The sequence below is a fragment of the Nothobranchius furzeri genome, chromosome 19 (assembly GCF_043380555.1).
Source record: "Nothobranchius furzeri strain GRZ-AD chromosome 19, NfurGRZ-RIMD1, whole genome shotgun sequence".
Classification (NCBI taxonomy): domain Eukaryota; kingdom Metazoa; phylum Chordata; class Actinopteri; order Cyprinodontiformes; family Nothobranchiidae; genus Nothobranchius; species Nothobranchius furzeri.
Genome location: NC_091759.1, coordinates 1,333,727 through 1,350,809, shown reverse-complemented (window position 1 = coordinate 1,350,809; position 17,083 = coordinate 1,333,727). Strand labels below are relative to the sequence as shown.

General features: G+C 41.2%; 3 protein-coding genes across 5 annotated transcripts in view; 1 reads left to right on the top strand and 2 right to left on the bottom strand.

Annotated features, from left to right (window-relative positions):
- jarid2b (jumonji and AT-rich interaction domain containing 2b) overlaps nucleotides 1–17,083 on the top strand; it is a 346,573-nt gene that overhangs the window by 31,876 nt on the left and 297,614 nt on the right. The window lies entirely within an intron of this gene.
- rrm2b (ribonucleotide reductase M2 b) lies at nucleotides 47–5,658 on the bottom strand. The gene is made up of 9 exons (XM_070547388.1): nucleotides 5,381–5,658; nucleotides 4,993–5,157; nucleotides 4,722–4,838; nucleotides 2,542–2,675; nucleotides 2,210–2,304; nucleotides 1,943–2,076; nucleotides 586–690; nucleotides 340–453; nucleotides 47–257 (listed from the first exon to the last, which is right to left on the bottom strand). The coding sequence occupies exons 1-9, from the start codon at nucleotides 5,432–5,434 to the stop codon at nucleotides 105–107; spliced, it is 1,071 nt and encodes a 356-aa protein (XP_070403489.1). The 5' UTR covers nucleotides 5,435–5,658; the 3' UTR covers nucleotides 47–104.
- On the bottom strand, nucleotides 5,722–7,615 carry LOC139064244 (nuclear transport factor 2-like). 3 transcript variants are annotated; one of them, XM_070547393.1, is made up of 5 exons: nucleotides 7,500–7,615; nucleotides 6,945–7,065; nucleotides 6,797–6,868; nucleotides 6,154–6,252; nucleotides 5,722–6,028 (listed from the first exon to the last, which is right to left on the bottom strand). In XM_070547393.1, exons 1-5 carry the CDS (start codon nucleotides 7,550–7,552, stop codon nucleotides 5,912–5,914), a joined length of 462 nt encoding a protein of 153 aa, XP_070403494.1. In that variant the 5' UTR covers nucleotides 7,553–7,615; the 3' UTR covers nucleotides 5,722–5,911. The 3 variants fall into 3 exon arrangements, with proteins under 3 accessions (XP_070403494.1, XP_070403495.1, XP_070403496.1); XM_070547394.1 differs by having other exon boundaries at nucleotides 7,505–7,596; XM_070547395.1 differs by lacking the exon at nucleotides 7,500–7,615 and adding an exon at nucleotides 7,379–7,496.

The following is a 17,083-nucleotide window of genomic DNA, read 5'->3' as shown; positions in this document are numbered from 1 at the left end:
AATCTGAAAATTTTTTTTTATTCTAATTTAAAACAAAAAACAGATGTTTTCTTTAAAGCTTTTAATAGCTAAACCAGAATGCGGATAGAAGCATCTTCTCAGCTTCAGAAGTCTGCATCCAGAGTGAATTCACCATCCATCATGTTTGACATCACCCCAAATCGCTGATACTCAGCTACTCTTTTCTCAAAGAAGTTTGTTTTTCCCTCGAGAGAAATGGACTCCATGAAGTCAAATGGATTTTCTGCTTTGTAAACCTGAAGAGGACAATAAATGCACCATTATTACACACACATCTTAAAATACAAAATGAGACGTGTTAATTTGAAATGGGATTACTTTGGCTAGTCCCAGATCAGTGAGGAGCCGGTCGGCAACAAACTCGATGTACTGCTTCATGAGGGAACAGTTGATTCCGATTAGATCGACGGGCAACGCGTCAGTCAGAAACTCCTGCAATTAAAGAAAGCTGATTTACGATATCAGTTTCTGTTTCAGTTCAATTTCCCTCTAGGATTAGTAAAGTATTTTTGAATTGTATTGATAAAGCATCAAGATTTCATCATATTGACCCAAACGGCTGACCTGCTCGATGCATACAGCTTTGGTGATGATATCTTTGACTCGTTCCTCTGATGGTTTGTTCACCAGGTAGCTGTACAGCAGGCAGGCAAAGTTACAGTGCAGACCCTGGACAGGAAATTAACACACATTTAAGAAATGCTGGGATAAAAAAAAAATAATAATCGTGATGTTTATTAAGGGTGCATAATGTAAGAATGACATCTTGTGGTCAGATTTGTGTACTACAGTTCAGGTGTCAAAACAAACAAGTCTGCTCTGAGCAACTGTTACCAGTTATGGATCAGCACCAGAATGAAGGCGAGTCACACACAGTAAGTTGATAAGTAGTTGAATACATTTCATATAATATAGAGTTGTTGGTAATTTAAAAGAGCCGACTATTTGTTGCTAATTCACCGTTAGCTCAACATTAGCCCCTAGCCTTCTTCACCAGATATTAAGAGTAAAACAAATAGATGTCGTGGCTTCTTGGGGTACAAGAAATAACTTCTGGGTCGCTCTTATTTACTGGCTTCCATTCTGTCCAAAACGCTGCAGCTTTTTCCTGACTGGGGCCGAATTCCAAATGCCGGCGCAGACTCTGCCTCTTTGGTCATTTCGTAAAGAGAAACCCTGGCAACCCCCCCAGACGGCCGACAAGGAAATCTGATTCAATGCAAGCTTCCTTCTAACCTGATTGAGACATTAGATTGTTTTGTGATTAGTCCACTGTGAAATTCTTACCTTTTGCACCTGTAAATAAAAAAATCACATATCTTTTGTACACCTGTGGAAGGCTTTGAAGCAGAATTAACTTTTGTCTTCATTTTTTTTAAATAAACATCTATTATTGCTGATCTGGCCTCATAGAGTATTTCTAGGAAGGCTCAAACTTTAAATTTCTATAAAAAGGAATGCTTTTACTGTGGTGCCAAACCCTGGTCCTCGAGGGCCATCACCCTACATTGTTTTAGTTGTTTCTCTGCTCCAACACACCTGACATTATGTTTGAATCACCTGTTCAGCAGGTCATCAAGCTCTTTAGAAGCCTGTTAATCAGCTGCTGATTAAAATCAGGTGTGCTGGAGCAGGAAAACCATCCTGGATAGGAACCCTTCAGGAGCTTGGTTGGACACCACTGTTATACCTGGAAGCTGCACCACGAGTTTTACCACAACAAACCCAGAAAAGACACAAACCAGATACAAAAAAAATCCTGAAATGAACTTGAAGTTTACCTCGCTAAGCAACTTATCTGGGCTCATGGGAAAGGCCCCAGATCTGGAACTGTGTTGCCTTTCACATTTCCAATATAAGACTTCATGGCTGCAATTAAAAATAAAAAAGTCCTCCAAACAACTCTAATGAATTATCTCACTTCATCCCTGCTGATCAGCTCGTTGGAGTGGGTGAGGCCAGGCATCAGACCCCTCTTCTTCAGCCAGTAGATGGCAGCAAACGAGCCCGAGAAGAAGACGCCCTCCACAGCTGCAAAAGCCACAAGCCGCTCTCCTGGTGATGCAAAAACCAAAGTTAGGATTAACTCAACATAAAACCAAAGTTTCTTTTACACCAATGTTGTTCTTAGCTTTCAGTTTCAAGTGTTTCGAACGGAAAGTACTTTTGTTTTTGAAATATTTCTCACCAAAAGTGGATTTGTTGTCATTTATCCACTGCAGGGCCCAGTCTGCTTTTCGTCGCACGCAAGACATGGTCTGAACAGCGTTAAACAAATAATCCCTAAAACACAAACTCTGTTATTTACTGCGCCAAGGATTAAACATGGCTACTAAAACCTGGTGTCATCTAATTACGCTGAAAACAAAGCCTGAAACATACATTCAGAGTGAAATCAACTAAGGAGAAGAGGTAAAATGAGAATATCAGCTGATATGTTCAGTTTGTGGGTATGTCAAAGCTGCTGCAGCTGGGAATGCAGCCAGTGATCAGGTGCGCCTTAAAGGAGAGTTAACTGACCTCTCCTTTAGGTCCCTGATGTAGGTGTTGATGAGCATGCTGTACATTTCTGAGTGAATGGTCTCGATGAGAATCTGGAAGCTGTAGAAGGAGCGCGCTTCAGGGAGCTGAACCTCCTGACTGAACCTTTGCACCTGTTGTGAGAAGAAAAAAAAACACATTTTTATCACGTTTATGCCAAAAAATAAAAAACCCACATTAACCAAGACAATCCGTTGGGTTTTCAACTAAAGTGTGTTTAGGCAATCGTAGGTTTAAAAGATCCCCCACACTCATTTGGATACCAGTGCATTAAATGGTCTTTCCCTTTCACAGACTTCCTACATGCCCTGTCTCCAGGCTTATTTAAAGAGCAAGTCACCCCCTACCAGAGTCTTACTCCACTCCCAATTCCTGTTTGAAAAATGCAACAAATGCTGTTGCCTTGCAGACCGAGAGGGCGCCCCCGTTAACAAATACACACACACACAAGCTCACAACGACATTGTGACATCATATGGTACCAGCTAACGTTCTAAGGTACCTCTTAGCCCAGTGGTTCCCAACCTTTTTCCCAAGGTACCCCGTTTTTTACCAGTAAAATTTTCGACGACCCCCTCCCATTCTCTCTTCCAGTACAAACATAATTAAGAAATGATAAAATTGTTCAAGCACATTTTAATATGCTTTGTTTCAATAGATAACAGTAATAGTAGGCTCCAGTACAGAACAAAGTCATTAACAAAACCAAACAGAGCATAATGTGCTTGACAGTTTGTATTACTTTTCTGAACACATTGTTTCTTGTAAACACCGATAAATCAATCATTCCTTTCAATAAACGTTTGACACATAAAAAATACACTGAGCAAAATGTACTTAAATGTGTATATTACTGTTTATACTAGATTATTTACTGTAAAGGCTGTGATTAATCAACCAGTCCTATCTTTAATGAACTTTTGACACTTGAAAATAAAACAGTGAGCTGAGCAAAATGTTCTTAAAAGTGTGTTACTTTTTCTGTACTAATTATTTCCTGTCTTAATATCAGTAAACTTTTCACTCATGAAAAAAAAATGTGAGCAAAATGTAGGCTATAAACAAGTAATAAATGAAGTTTTAACCCCTTAAAGTGGAGAGGTTCTGGCGACCCATTTAGAGGCTTTGGCGCCCCCTTGTGGGGGTCGGGACCCCCAGGTTAGGAACCACTGTCTTAGCCAATAGAGATGGCAGATTTAAATTTAACTGCAGTGCAGAGTTTTTACCTGACAACGGCTCAACACTGACAGTTTTAGGCAGAAAATTTCAATTTGAACTAAAACGAACTTTCCGGAACTGCGCTGCTCTGGGCGGCTGCATGTTGGAGTAGCTCTGTTGACTATGTGTAAGTTTTGCCTTTTTTTCTTCTAGTTTCTCAAGAAAAACTATTTTTTTTTGACATTTTACTTTTCTGTTTCTAGTGCTGTGAAGCTTAGAGGATTTTTACTGCAATTCTTTCACTTTTTGAGCATTCGTTATAATGCGTAACCATGGCAACAACCTGCTTTACAATCGGGAGCAGCTGATTAACATGGGAAAGGTCGAAATAATACCTCAACTGAAGCCACAAATGCCAAATGAGCTAAAGCGCTAAACACAACAAGCGTGGGTGCAGAGCGGGAGCAAAACGGAGACAGAGAAAGCGAAAACTCAAACCATCTCTTCCATCGATCATAATGGGCAATGATAAATCAGGTGCTGGTCAGCATCAGAAGCAGGGACCTGAAAAGGCTCAACAGCCTAATAAAAAAGGCTGGTTCTGTTCTGGGGACGACTGTGGAACCACTGGAGGAGATAATGCAAAGAAGGATTCTCCAGAGAATCAAGAAAATGATGGACAACCCAGAGCATTCTCTTCACAAGACTGTCCGACAATGGAAGTGTCTTCAGTCAGAGGCTTCTTCAGTTTCGCTGCAACACTGACCGCTACTGGAGATCCTTCCTGCCAACAGCCATTGTAATATACAATAACTCTTTGATGACTTTATTATGATTATTATTCTGAGCTACTACAGCAATCAATTTTCCTCTGGGATTAATAAAGTATTTTTGAATTAAATCGAACTGAAATGCACTAAAGTGCGAAATCATTCACAGCACGATTAGACATGCATTTATATAGTTCATCAGTGATAAGCATCTTAGGAGTCCTCTCTCACCAGGTTCTCATTGACAATACCATCACTAGCTGCAAAGAAAGCCAAGACGTGGGAGATGAAGTGTTTTTCTTCAGGTTTCAGGCAGTCCCAGTGTGCCAAGTCTTTAGAGAGATCAACCTGAAAGATAACAACAATGCAGCTGTTGCAATAATAATGTTTGTGTTAATACATACACATCCTTTAACACTAAAACATCAGTTATAAACAGATATAAAAGTTGTGCAGTTTTCATCACAAGTGGGTTAAATCCCGTGATTTTGTGATATCCCACCTCCTCCACGGTCCAGAATGAAGCCTGCGCCTGCTTGTACATCCTCCAGATGTCCGGGTACTGGATGGGGAAGACGACGAACCGTCTGGGGTTCACTCGGAGCAACGGTTCATCCTGCATCTCCGAACCACTTCGACTGTCTGTGTGTTCTTTAAACCCGTTTTCCTTTCGTGAGACATGCGCATGCGCATTCGATCAAAACAAAGAAAACGGTAAAGACGTTTATAAAGCAGTTAAAACCGTACATATTTAGTGTCGCTAGTTATAAACAGCATTTACAACACGTCATAAACGACCGTCAGGCGGCGTTATACGGAGCTACATTAATATTACGTTACGCTACATGATAAACCCACCGATTTAGTTAGATTGATAAGCGCCGGCTTACATTTAGCTGACTGGTTTTCTGCGAGGACTTCTTCTTTGCTGTTGTTGGTGACATTATGAAGCATAAATGTATCTCTTCTTGTTAGCTCGAACGCAGATCCATCACCCCTGAAATGTGCATGAGGCTTTAAATGGCTATATAAACAACGGAAGTCACAGCGCCCCTAGCGGCAACACAGAGGGACACGAAAGGTCACAAAACCAATTTGCCCACTTCCGCTACAAAATAAAGTTCCCGGAAACACTTAAAATCTACTAATTTAAGGTTTGTAGTAGTTTTGAACAATTATTTTAAAATAACATATTTAAGTGAAACATATAGCAGAAAGACGAAACAAAAACTTGTTCAGAATGAAAAATCCTTTATTTTGAAATGAATGCTAATGAACAATTCATTTTAAGAGAAAAATAATATGCTTGCTGGTGTTTTTAAACATGAACATAGCAGAAAATTCCCCGTTTTAAATAGAATGATGGGAAATTGAATCTGAGCCAGGATCCAAAATGTACGAGAGTTTACAAATCCAAAGGACTAAACTGGTATGTTGTGCACCCCCAATCGAAACACATCATTTGTGCATGCCCAAGCACAGTTTTGGGACTTCAGCATAAACACCTGGTGAAAGGCCATTGGTCGATCTTCATCTGCCTGTTTCAGAAATTAAATAGGTTAGCTGAAAGACTTGAGCAGACATTTTGTTTACATAAAAACTTCTCAAAAATATTATAAAGAATGGGTAGTGTCACTGAATTTGTATAAAATTTCAGATTTACTTGTAATTGTCCAAAGACCATGATAAGCACACAGCTGTCTACTGTTGGCTGGAAGTCTTGTTCTGTGATGATGTGTTTAATGCGCTTAAAAGGCAGGTTCTGAGGATGAAAACAACATTTTTCAAATGCACATATTCCAGGACAAAGATGTGTTATTGATAAAACATGAAAAATAAATAATAGATGCAATAAATATACCCATCTCCCCTAATAAATTTTCACAAAAACATCAGATTGGTTTCAGTCCCATCCACCAGGCCCTTTCCAGATTGCCCCTCCGGTTAAACACATCTAAGACGTGGTTTGGTAAAATGACAATGTGCCATTAGATTCCCTTAATATCTGCATCCTTGATGGGATAAGTCTAGAAGAGATTATGAAATATAAATATCTGGAAATCTAGTTAGACAATACGCTTTTCCAAAACACGTCATTTGCAAACTATAATCTATTTAAAAATAACAGTTTCCTTGACAGAACACACTCCTGTTTCATTTGTAAGGAAAACATAGGTAAAAATAACCATTGTCCCCAAGTCTGATTATGATGTCATTTACAGATCAGCATCCAGATGTTTGCTTCAAAATCTTGTCGAGTTGACTGACACTGAAAATACCAATAATCAACATGTGTGAAACCTTACTACTAGCTTGTTGGCAATGGCTTCTCTTCCTTGGAAAGGCGATCCTTCCCATGTCAAACAGGCGTCAGGGGACTAAGATTTAAAAAGAGAATGTCATCAGTATGTAATAATTACTCTAAAGCACATGCTGTTGTAGAGTAAAACGTACGTATAGATTAGCAAGTCCCATCCTGTTGGTGTTGTCAAACTGGTTGTAATATTCCTGGACAAAGCCCTCTCCAATCTTTTGCCATATTTCTTTGCCACAAGCCATGACCGAATCTTTGGATCTGTGAAAAGAAGAGACGTTATGATCAGAATTCAACACACTTTGGATTACAGAGAGCTCATGATCGTCACCAATGACTGTAGAAACAGATACAAAACTTATCATGCGCAGTAGAACGCGATAAAAGTAATTCTACTGCAGTAAGAGATTTATTAGAGTAAATTCCACCATGTTTCAGCGTCAAAGGCGTTTTGAATGATACTCTACGGAGAAGTTGTCTTGAACTTAGATAGTTTAAAACACTTTTTTTTTTTTACTTTATCCACAGTTGAGCACCGCCATTAACATTAACGTGGCTAGCACGAGTGAACTACCCTAGCCTTTTCCGGAACTGTAGTATTTCCCCGCTTCCATCCAAGTTGTTTTAAAGTCGCTCGTTTCTAAATGAGGAGAAAAAGACGGTTATTTTAGTGGATAACTTAAAACAAAATCTACCTTACCGAGTTGTGCCTTCCCGCTTCCCCTGAGTTGTGCGTAGCGTATGACATAATTAAAAATTAACCAATCACTGAAGGGTTTGAGTGTGTCTGTTCCTTTTCCAGTCCCCGGAGCAGAGCGGTTGGCGGACGAGTACAGTTCATCAGTAGAATCAAATGGTGTGCCGACCCCGCCTACTCGACGCCTCACTGGTGAAAATGGTGCAGACACCTACTTGTCCGCTGCATAGACCTATATGGCATAGACACGAAAACGTAGACGAGCAGCGTTGCTGTCATTTTGAGTAGAATCGTCTCTCTCCAAACCATCGACATGTATACGTATCAAACCCAACTGGAGTGAACAACCATTGAACACAGATCACGTGGCAACTTTGTAGCCTACTTGTTAGGATTTTATATTTTATGTAATTATATTTTAACTATCATGCCATACCATAAATCTGATTTTGTGAAAAACCATAAAATGTTCCTCGTTTTTGTGTTCTTAATACACAGAATGGCAGTTTGTTGTTTACCTTTTTATCTAAGATTAAAAAAAATTATTAGTTAGGTAAACACCTTGCTCACATTCACCTTCCTTTATTTTTTTCCTTCTAATTTTAACAATTTTTTAAAATAATTTTTGAAGAATTTTTTTTGTACTTTGAAATTCTTGTTCTTGTGAAGTGCCTCATGATTTTAATTTTGAGAGGTGCTATATAAAAGATCATTTTCATTTTCTTTTCAGTAGAAATAAATGAACTGGGGCAAATGGAGACCCATCCAAGATGGCAGCCAGCTACCACAGCAGCTCCAGCACCAGTCCATGTTGAGTCTACATATATGCGGTCTGTGGTCCACTGAGCAAATTCTGTAGTTTAAAACAGAGCAAGTACATCTAAAATAAGACTGTATTACGTATTTGTGAAGATATGCAACACAGCCTTTCGCAAAATAAATTGTAACCGGATTACAGGATACAATAAGATAATTAAAAGAAAAAATAAACAAATGGGCCAATAATTAGGTTCGGGGAGAATTGGAGGTTGTTTAAGAATGACTGGAGTCACGGGTATAGCATGAAACGGTTTATATACTAAATTTTAATAATAATGGGAAATATAACACATAAAGATAACACACAAAAACAGATGAAAACCATCGACAATAGTAAAATGCTCGGTATGAGATTTGATCATATGAGTCACAAGTCAGCCGGCGTCAAGTCAAATCCCCACGCTTGGGGTGAAAGTCAGAGTCCGGTGGTGCGATTTTTTCCTACCACACCGTTGAGATTGTTCACAGAAGAGAGCAGTCTGCTCTTCAGTTACTTGAGATGTCCTGGTTCGTTCAGTGGTTAAGGCTCGCCATCTCCCTCGTCAGGAAGAAATCCAGTTCTCGTTCCAAGTGAGTGATCATAGGAGTCGGGATCAAACCCAAGGAAAAAAAAAAACCAGCCAACGCGCTCCAACGGTTCCCTCCTACAGAGGATTGGTTCACTCTGTCGTCTCCACACAAATCGCGTTGGTTCCAAGTTCCTAGCTCTTATTAGAAGGAGTCAAGTCCGCCTCTCCCTCTATCTATGCGGCACCCAAATCAGGGTTCTTCACGGCCTCGACCGTTGTTTTTTTTCTCTCTCTCTCTCTCTCTAACCGCTCAGTCTTTGCTTTCTGTATCTGCGTGCTGCACAGCCGTTTGTCTCTCCTCTCGCTCAGCTGCGTCGCACGGTTTTATTTCGCGGAGGCGGGACTTATTTCTCTCAGCCAATGAAATTTCAGATTCCCACCTGGACCAATAGTATACAGCTTTCCTCTTCTGTTTCTGTTAGTGATGTTCAAGATTCTTGTTTTAACCGATGTTTAATATTAAACTCGTTATTTTAGTTATTCACCCTTCCAATAATTCATTATGAAATTATCTATTAGTTAATTAGATATCTATTAATTAGTATTGTTAATTTCCTTAATTTATATTTTATATTTTATCTAAATTGAGGATGGATCATATTAGTAAGCCAATTAGTTAATACCTCATTAAGGTTCTAGCTTCTGGGTTACATCCTCCCCCATTAAATATCATGCACGTCCCTGTGCATTGTTTCTACGGGGTACACAACTTCTTGAGTAAGAGAGTCAATAAAAGCTTTATTAAGTCCTTGGAAAAGGGACCTAACTACGGTCACTAGTGGATTGCCCAGTTGAGAGTAAGTTAGTCTTTGAGGAGGCTGACTACTTCGTTCAGATCTCCTGACATACATCTCTGGTTGCACAGTATCATGCTCATCCGTTTCGGTTTGATTCTCAACTGAGACAAGACGAAGTGAGCTCTCTGTTTCCGACAGAGCTGATGAGCTATTCTCTAAGACTTTGGTCTTTTCAGATGTATGTGTCTGATCGTGTATGATGGGTTCAAAACTTACATCACGTTGCTGCGACTTTAGGACACCATCCAATTGAGGTAGGTTTGTGTTAGTTTCATCCCCCGTTTCTACGTCAGGTAAGTATACTTCGTTTTTTTTCGTTTTTTCAGGTAAGTATGTTGCTGCTTCTTTCACTCTTTCAGGTAAGAATGTCGCAGTTTCACTCATTCTGTCAGGTAAGAATGTTTCGGTGTTGATGCCTTTGTCAAGTAAGGACAATTCAGCATTTTCATTACCAGCTAAGGTTGGTTCCTTGCGATCCCCTGTGTGTAAGGATAGTGTGTTTTGTTGTTGAATATTATTTACCGGTCCTGAATCTGCTATGAGTTCCCTATTTGGCAAGGTGACCGCTATTTGATAGGATGGTCGGTTTAGCACTTGTGGAAGATCAGAGTAATAAAACTCATCTACCTCTTCGTCAAGTGGCTCATCTGGGTCAGGTTCTAAGGCTGAACTCTGTCTTGTATGAGGTCTGCTCGGTTTCGTAACACGTTCTGTTTCATTTTCTAATGAAGAGAGAAAACCACAAGGCAGTAAAAGATCTCTGTGGAGTGTTCTGTTGGGTCCTTCTCCGTTCTCTGGTTTTACAGTGTATACTGGCAAGTTTTCCATCTGTTTGAGAACTATATACACTGTTTGCTCCCATTTGTCTGCTAATTTATGCTTTTCTCTTAAGCGAAGATTTCGGACTAAAACACGATCTCCCACACCTAGTGTGGACTCACGAATGTTTCTGTCGAACCGTTCTTTGTTCTTCCTCGCTGTTTTTTGAGAGTTTTTTATGACAATGTCATAACTCTGTTCCAGATGACTCTTCAGTTCTTTAACATACTGAGAATGAGTTATAGAGGGCTTGTTCAAATGCGGTAACCCAAAGGCAATATCTATAGGCAACCGAGGCTGCCTACCGAACATTAGCTCGTAGGGAGAGTATCCCGTCACGTCATTTTTTGTACAATTGTACGAGTGAGTAAGTGGTTTTACAAAATCGCGCCAGTGATGTTTCTCAGTGGCTTGTAAAGTTCCCAACATGCTGAGTAATGTACGATTGTACCGTTCAACGGGGTTGCCACGAGGGTGATAAGGGCTCGTTCTGACTTTACGGATACCAAGTAAAGAACAAAGTTCCTTGATTGTACGTGATTCGAAATCCCGTCCCTGATCACTATGAAGACGCTCAGGAAACCCGTAGTGGACTAAAAAATGTTCCCACAGGTTCTTCGCGACGGTGGTGGCTTTCTGATCTTTGGTTGGGATGGACACTGCATACTTTGTAAAATGGTCTGTAATCACTAAGACATCTTTAGTGTTCTTACTGTCTGGTTCTATGGAGAGAAAATCCATGCAAACTAACTCCATAGGTCTGGTGGTGGTAATACTCACCATTGGAGCAGCTTTGTCAGGGAGGGCCTTCCGACGGATACATCTTTCGCAAGTTTTAACTTTGATTTCGATATCACTAGCCATTCTTGGCCAGTAAAAACGGGACCGAATGAGATCTGTCGTACGTTCAACCCCAAGATGCCCCATATCATCATGTAGGCTTTGCATGACTGTTGAACGTAATGAATCAGGCAAGACTAACTGCAATGATGTCTCTGGTCCTAATTGGCGTCTCCGGTACAGTAAATCATTTTGAAACTCAAACCGTTTCCACTCTCTCAAAAGGTTAAGAACCACCGGGGGTTCTGCAATAGTATCAGTTGGCGGTTTATTGTCAGTCATAAGCAGCTGAATGACTCGGCCAATGGTTGGATCTTTCCTCTGCAAGGAGACAAGGTCAGCATGGTTATACTTGGGCACAGCAAAGAAACTGTCACTATTGTCTTCCAACTGGAATAGGTCTGGAATGGCCGCTGCAGACATGGCAAGTGACTGAACTAAACCACAAGGAGAATCAGTCTCATCCAAGACCATGTGCTTTTGGCATGTTGCCTTCACTGCTTCGGCTTGAAGTTGAAGCTCGACTTCTTTGACAGAGGATAAAAGATGAGATCGGAACTCATCTAGTCGTTGGCATTCCTCAGTGAATTTTGAGTTGTCTTCAGGTTTATCATGCAGCCTCCTAGACAGGCCATCCGCGTCAACGTTCTGTGTACCTGCACGGTATCTGATGTCAAAATTATAGGTGGACAACGCAGCTAGCCAACGATAGCTCGTTGCATCGAGTTTTGCCGTTGTTAAGAGGTAAGTTAACGGATTATTATCAGTAATGACAGTGAATGTGTTCCCATACAAATAGTCATGAAACTTATCTGTTATGGCCCACTTTAAGGCTAGAAACTCCAACTTGTGCGCAGGGTACCTAGTTTCACTAGAGCTTAAACCGCGACTTGCATAAGCGATTACCTGTGTGACACCGTTTTGCACTTGGTATAGCGCTGCACCGAGTCCGGTCGTACTAGCATCTGTGTGTACTAGATATGGGAGTTTTGCGTCAGCGTAGCCAAGAACTGGCGAAGTGGTAAGTTTTTCAATAATAGTTTGAAAGGACTTCTCACAGTCTTGGCTCCAACGATTCCCAAAGGGTTCTTTGGGGTTCAAGTACTTTGATCTACATGGTGGTGTTTTAAAGTTTTTCCGTTTGGGTGGATAACCAGCCGTGAGAGATGTTAGTGGCTTGACAATATTTGAGTAATCTTTAACGAAGCGTCGGTAATAACCGGTAAATCCTAAGAAAGATTGGAGTTCCTTCAAAGTCTGAGGCTTCGGCCATGTTTTGAGTGCTTCCACCTTATCTGGATCGGTTTTTATGCCATCTCGAGATACTATATGTCCAAGATAACGCACAGATGTCTGGAAAAAACGACACTTATCTGGTGATAGCTTGAGTCCGTATTCTCTAAGCCGTTCAAGAACGTGAGAAAGTCTGGTTTCGTGTTCTTCCAAGGAGTTGGAAAAGACGATCAAGTCGTCTAGGAAAACTAACACTTCCTTCAGATTAATGTCCTTCATACACTTTTCCATAACCCGTTGGAAAGTGCTTGGAGCATTTGTTATTCCTTGTGGCATACGGTTAAATTCATAAAACCCAAACGGGCAAACAAAAGCAGTTTTAGGTTTATCCTTTTCACACATCTCTATTTGATAGTAACCTGACTTGAGGTCCATCACAGAAAACCACTGTGATCCAGCGAGAGCAGAAAAGGACTCCTCCAAGTTAGGCAGGGCATATGCGTCGCGAATGGTTTGCAGATTAAGCTTTCTATAGTCTATACATAGACGTACCTCACCATTCTTTTTCCGAACTACCACTATTGGTGAGGCAAATGGAGACTCCGACTCTCTTATTATACCGGTTTCCAAGAGGGCTTCCAAATGTTTTCTCACGGCTTCATAATCATGTGGATGGATCGGCCGAGATTTCTGTTTGAATGGGGTCTCGTCTTTTAAGTTGATGTGATGTCTTATCTGTTGTGTATGACCAAAATCAAGATCGTGGTGCGAAAACACATCGGAGTAAGTGTTAAGTTTGTTGGTGATCCTCCCTTTCCATTCTTCGGACAAGGGCGAAGTACCGAAGTCAAAACTGAGAGGAGGGTTTGAAGGTGAAGTCTGTTGCTGCGAACTACACGCCGCAAGTACTTTCTGATCACTTTTGTCAGGTTCTGGATATGGCATAACACGATCGGCTTTAACTAACTCAGCGATCACACAGTTAGTGGGTAATGTGATGTCATGGTTAGTTTCGTTTCTTAGTACAACAGGTACTTTGTATGGACCATGTGAAGGTAAGGAAATGAGGCAACAGTCTACAATTATACCCCCTGGTAGAGAACCATTGGTGGGTTGTTCAATGAGTGCATAAGGCTCATGCTTGTTTTGGCTGGGTTGCATAAACCCTTCTAGTAACAGTTTTTTATTTGCAGGGAGAACTTCTTGGGTTCTCCCTCGAAGCTTCACCACACCAACTCGTCCATCTTTGCTTTGTTTTTTTCTGACTGCTAAGGCTTTTAGCACGTGTTGGTACCCATAAGAGAGTGCCTTGGAATCAGGTAAGTTATTGGCAGACAATTGCTCATACAAAGGATCGAGTGTGTTTGTGCCAATGAGTAGTGGTGTATCAGAGTTTGAGCTTATATCCGGAACCACTAACGCAAGGGTAGGTAACTCAAGTCCAGACTGATCGAGCTCTTTTGGAAATGTGACACTTATCTCTATGTATCCTAAATAAGGAACTGCTTGACCGTTTGTGCCCTCGACTTCTAACAGATTACTGATGGGTTTAATTGAGAGGTCAGGTAAGTGTTCTTGGTAAAAAGAATTGGCAATGGTGGTTACCTGGGACCCTGAATCCAGTAAACAATTACATTCAACACTGTTAACTGAGACTGTAGCTGTGCATCGCCCACCCACTAATCTTTTGGGAAGTTTTGGCACTGAATGAGCATGAACTGGCTTGCAAAAAAGTCTCTCTGTCCTTTCCTTAGAGGGACTTGGTTCTACTTTAGCACCTATCTGTCCCACGATAGGAGCTTCTACCGGTTTAAAGGAGGAGACTGAGCAATTGGCTTTGACATCTCCCACTCGCGCTGCTTCTGTCTAAGAGCAAGTCTTTTAGTTGCAACTAGTGCTGGATTTGGCTCGTTGCTACAGCTAGAAGCTATGTGCCCATCTTCTCCGCACTTAAAACAGTATCCAGGCTTTGGTCTGGGCACCACTGCTGTTATCTGCTGAATCTGTTTGGGCTCATCTGGAATTTTAGTCCCCACACGGGGTTTTGACTCTTTTTGAGTTTTCTTTGCCTTTTTATCTGTGTTGTTAACCTTAAGCTGTGCAATTTGGCTCCTGAGCTCAGCGATTTGTTTGCGTAAGTCATCACAGTTATCATCTATTTCCAGTTCACAAGTGTTTTTACTCTGAGAGCATGTTGTTTGCACATTTGAATACACTCTAGTTCGTTGTGCCCCTAAGTGTTGTTTCATGCGTGCTGCTTTAGTAGCCTGTTTGTCTTCTTCAGTGCGCAGTTTGAGGAGAAGTGCTGTAAAATGAGGCGGGTTGTCTTTCTTTTGTTCGAGTTGCAGGTTTGAAATCAGCGAGCTGTCCCAACAGCCTCTGCAAAACTGCTTGAGCAGCTGCTGGTCGGCGTCACTGGAGGAAATTCCATTCCTCTGAATAACTAGGTTTAACAAGGTGTATAACCTCTGAAAGTAATCGGAAGGTTTTTCACCACTGTCCTGGTTTGTGTTTAAGAAGCGAGCAAAGAGCTCGTCGCCGTCTTCGACAGCTGCGTAAGCTGAATCGAGATGTTCAAGGTACGTTTCCGGGTCGGATTTTGGACTAAGAGCTTTAACGATGCTCGCTGCTGGGGCTGACAGACTCTCCACGATTCTTCGTACAATTTGGGACTTGGTGAGTGAAGGATCATTTATGCATAACACTACACTACTACGCCAAGTATCATAGTCAGTTTCAAAAGAAGGGTGTGGAACTCGCCCTGAGAACGGTTTTAGTCTGTATTGTGAAGTAGGCGGAGGGATAACCTCACTGCTTTTAACAATGTGTTCCACAATAACTCGCTGAACCTCAGGTGTGTTTAAAAGATTTGGTGGAATGCAAGGGTTTTGTTTTCCAGTCTCTGTAGGTGGACAATTGTCCTTTGAGTTGTTCATATAGTTAACTTCTGGTGTTAAAGGCAGGGAATATGTAACTTGGTCACTATGGAGCATTGGCTCTGGTTCAGTGACTGGTTCAGATGCATGGGTATCCCTTCCTAAAGATTCCCCAATTTTTGCCAGTTCCTCCATTAGAAGGTCTTTAAATGATTGATTGCTACGCGCAGCTATGTCCCTGAGCTCTGACAGATAGGCATCAGTGGCAGATGTGCTAGTTTCTAGACTGTACGCGCTGGCTAGGTCTTGAATATGAAAGAAAACATCTGGGTTCCTAGTACAAGGTTTGTCATAGGGTAAACATTGTTTCTTTAATTCCTTAACAGTGGCTTCATGTTGAAACTCCACAATAATCTGATCACAGTTTGGTAACTTAATGCGCCTGTTAACTGGTCCGAATCCTTCCATAAACCCAAAGACTTCGTTATCAAGGTCTGTATCAGTTAACCCACTGATTAAAACAGCATTTGAAACTTTGACCTTTTCTGTTTTCACAACTTCCATTTTAAAACACTCAAAAGTACCAATAATGCCAAAATGGCAAACCACTGTGACCTCCAGGCACTCTTATGATGTCAGTCAATGGTTAGCTAAGGTAACAACTCTACAATTCTCCTGGCTGGCTCGCCAAGTTTTATGTAACCGGATTACAGGATACAATAAGATAATTAAAAGAAAAAATAAACAAATGGGCCAATAATTAGGTTCGGGGAGAATTGGAGGTTGTTTAAGAATGACTGGAGTCACGGGTATAGCATGAAACGGTTTATATACTAAATTTTAATAATAATGGGAAATATAACACATAAAGATAACACACAAAAACAGATGAAAACCATCGACAATAGTAAAATGCTCGGTATGAGATTTGATCATATGAGTCACAAGTCAGCCGGCGTCAAGTCAAATCCCCACGCTTGGGGTGAAAGTCAGAGTCCGGTGGTGCGATTTTTTCCTACCACACCGTTGAGATTGTTCACAGAAGAGAGCAGTCTGCTCTTCAGTTACTTGAGATGTCCTGGTTCGTTCAGTGGTTAAGGCTCGCCATCTCCCTCGTCAGGAAGAAATCCAGTTCTCGTTCCAAGTGAGTGATCATAGGAGTCGGGATCAAACCCAAGGAAAAAAAAAAACCAGCCAACGCGCTCCAACGGTTCCCTCCTACAGAGGATTGGTTCACTCTGTCGTCTCCACACAAATCGCGTTGGTTCCAAGTTCCTAGCTCTTATTAGAAGGAGTCAAGTCCGCCTCTCCCTCTATCTATGCGGCACCCAAATCAGGGTTCTTCACGGCCTCGACCGTTGTTTTTTTTCTCTCTCTCTCTCTCTCTAACCGCTCAGTCTTTGCTTTCTGTATCTGCGTGCTGCACAGCCGTTTGTCTCTCCTCTCGCTCAGCTGCGTCGCACGGTTTTATTTCGCGGAGGCGGGACTTATTTCTCTCAGCCAATGAAATTTCAGATTCCCACCTGGACCAATAGTATACAGCTTTCCTCTTCTGTTTCTGTTAGTGATGTTCAAGATTCTTGTTTTAACCGATGTTTAATATTAAACTCGTTATTTTAGTTATTCACC

Coding starts and splice junctions, on each gene's coding strand:
- rrm2b (XM_070547388.1), bottom strand. CDS start 5,434: ATGTCACCAACAACAGCAAAGAAGAAGTCCTCGCAGAAAACCAGTCAG. Junction 2,077..2,209: donor TGACAACAAATCCACTTTTG/GTGAGAAATATT, acceptor TTGCATCACCAG/GAGAGCGGCTTGTGGCTTTT. Junction 691..1,942: donor AGCTGATCAGCAGGGATGAA/GTGAGATAATTC, acceptor TTTCCTGTCCAG/GGTCTGCACTGTAACTTTGC.
- LOC139064244 (XM_070547393.1), bottom strand. CDS start 7,552: ATGTCATACGCTACGCACAACTCAGGGGAAGCGGGAAGGCACAACTCG. Junction 7,066..7,499: donor GGAAGGCACAACTCGGTAAG/GTAGATTTTGTT, acceptor TTCTTTTCACAG/ATCCAAAGATTCGGTCATGG. Junction 6,253..6,796: donor CCATTGCCAACAAGCTAGTA/GTAAGGTTTCAC, acceptor TTTCATCCTCAG/AACCTGCCTTTTAAGCGCAT.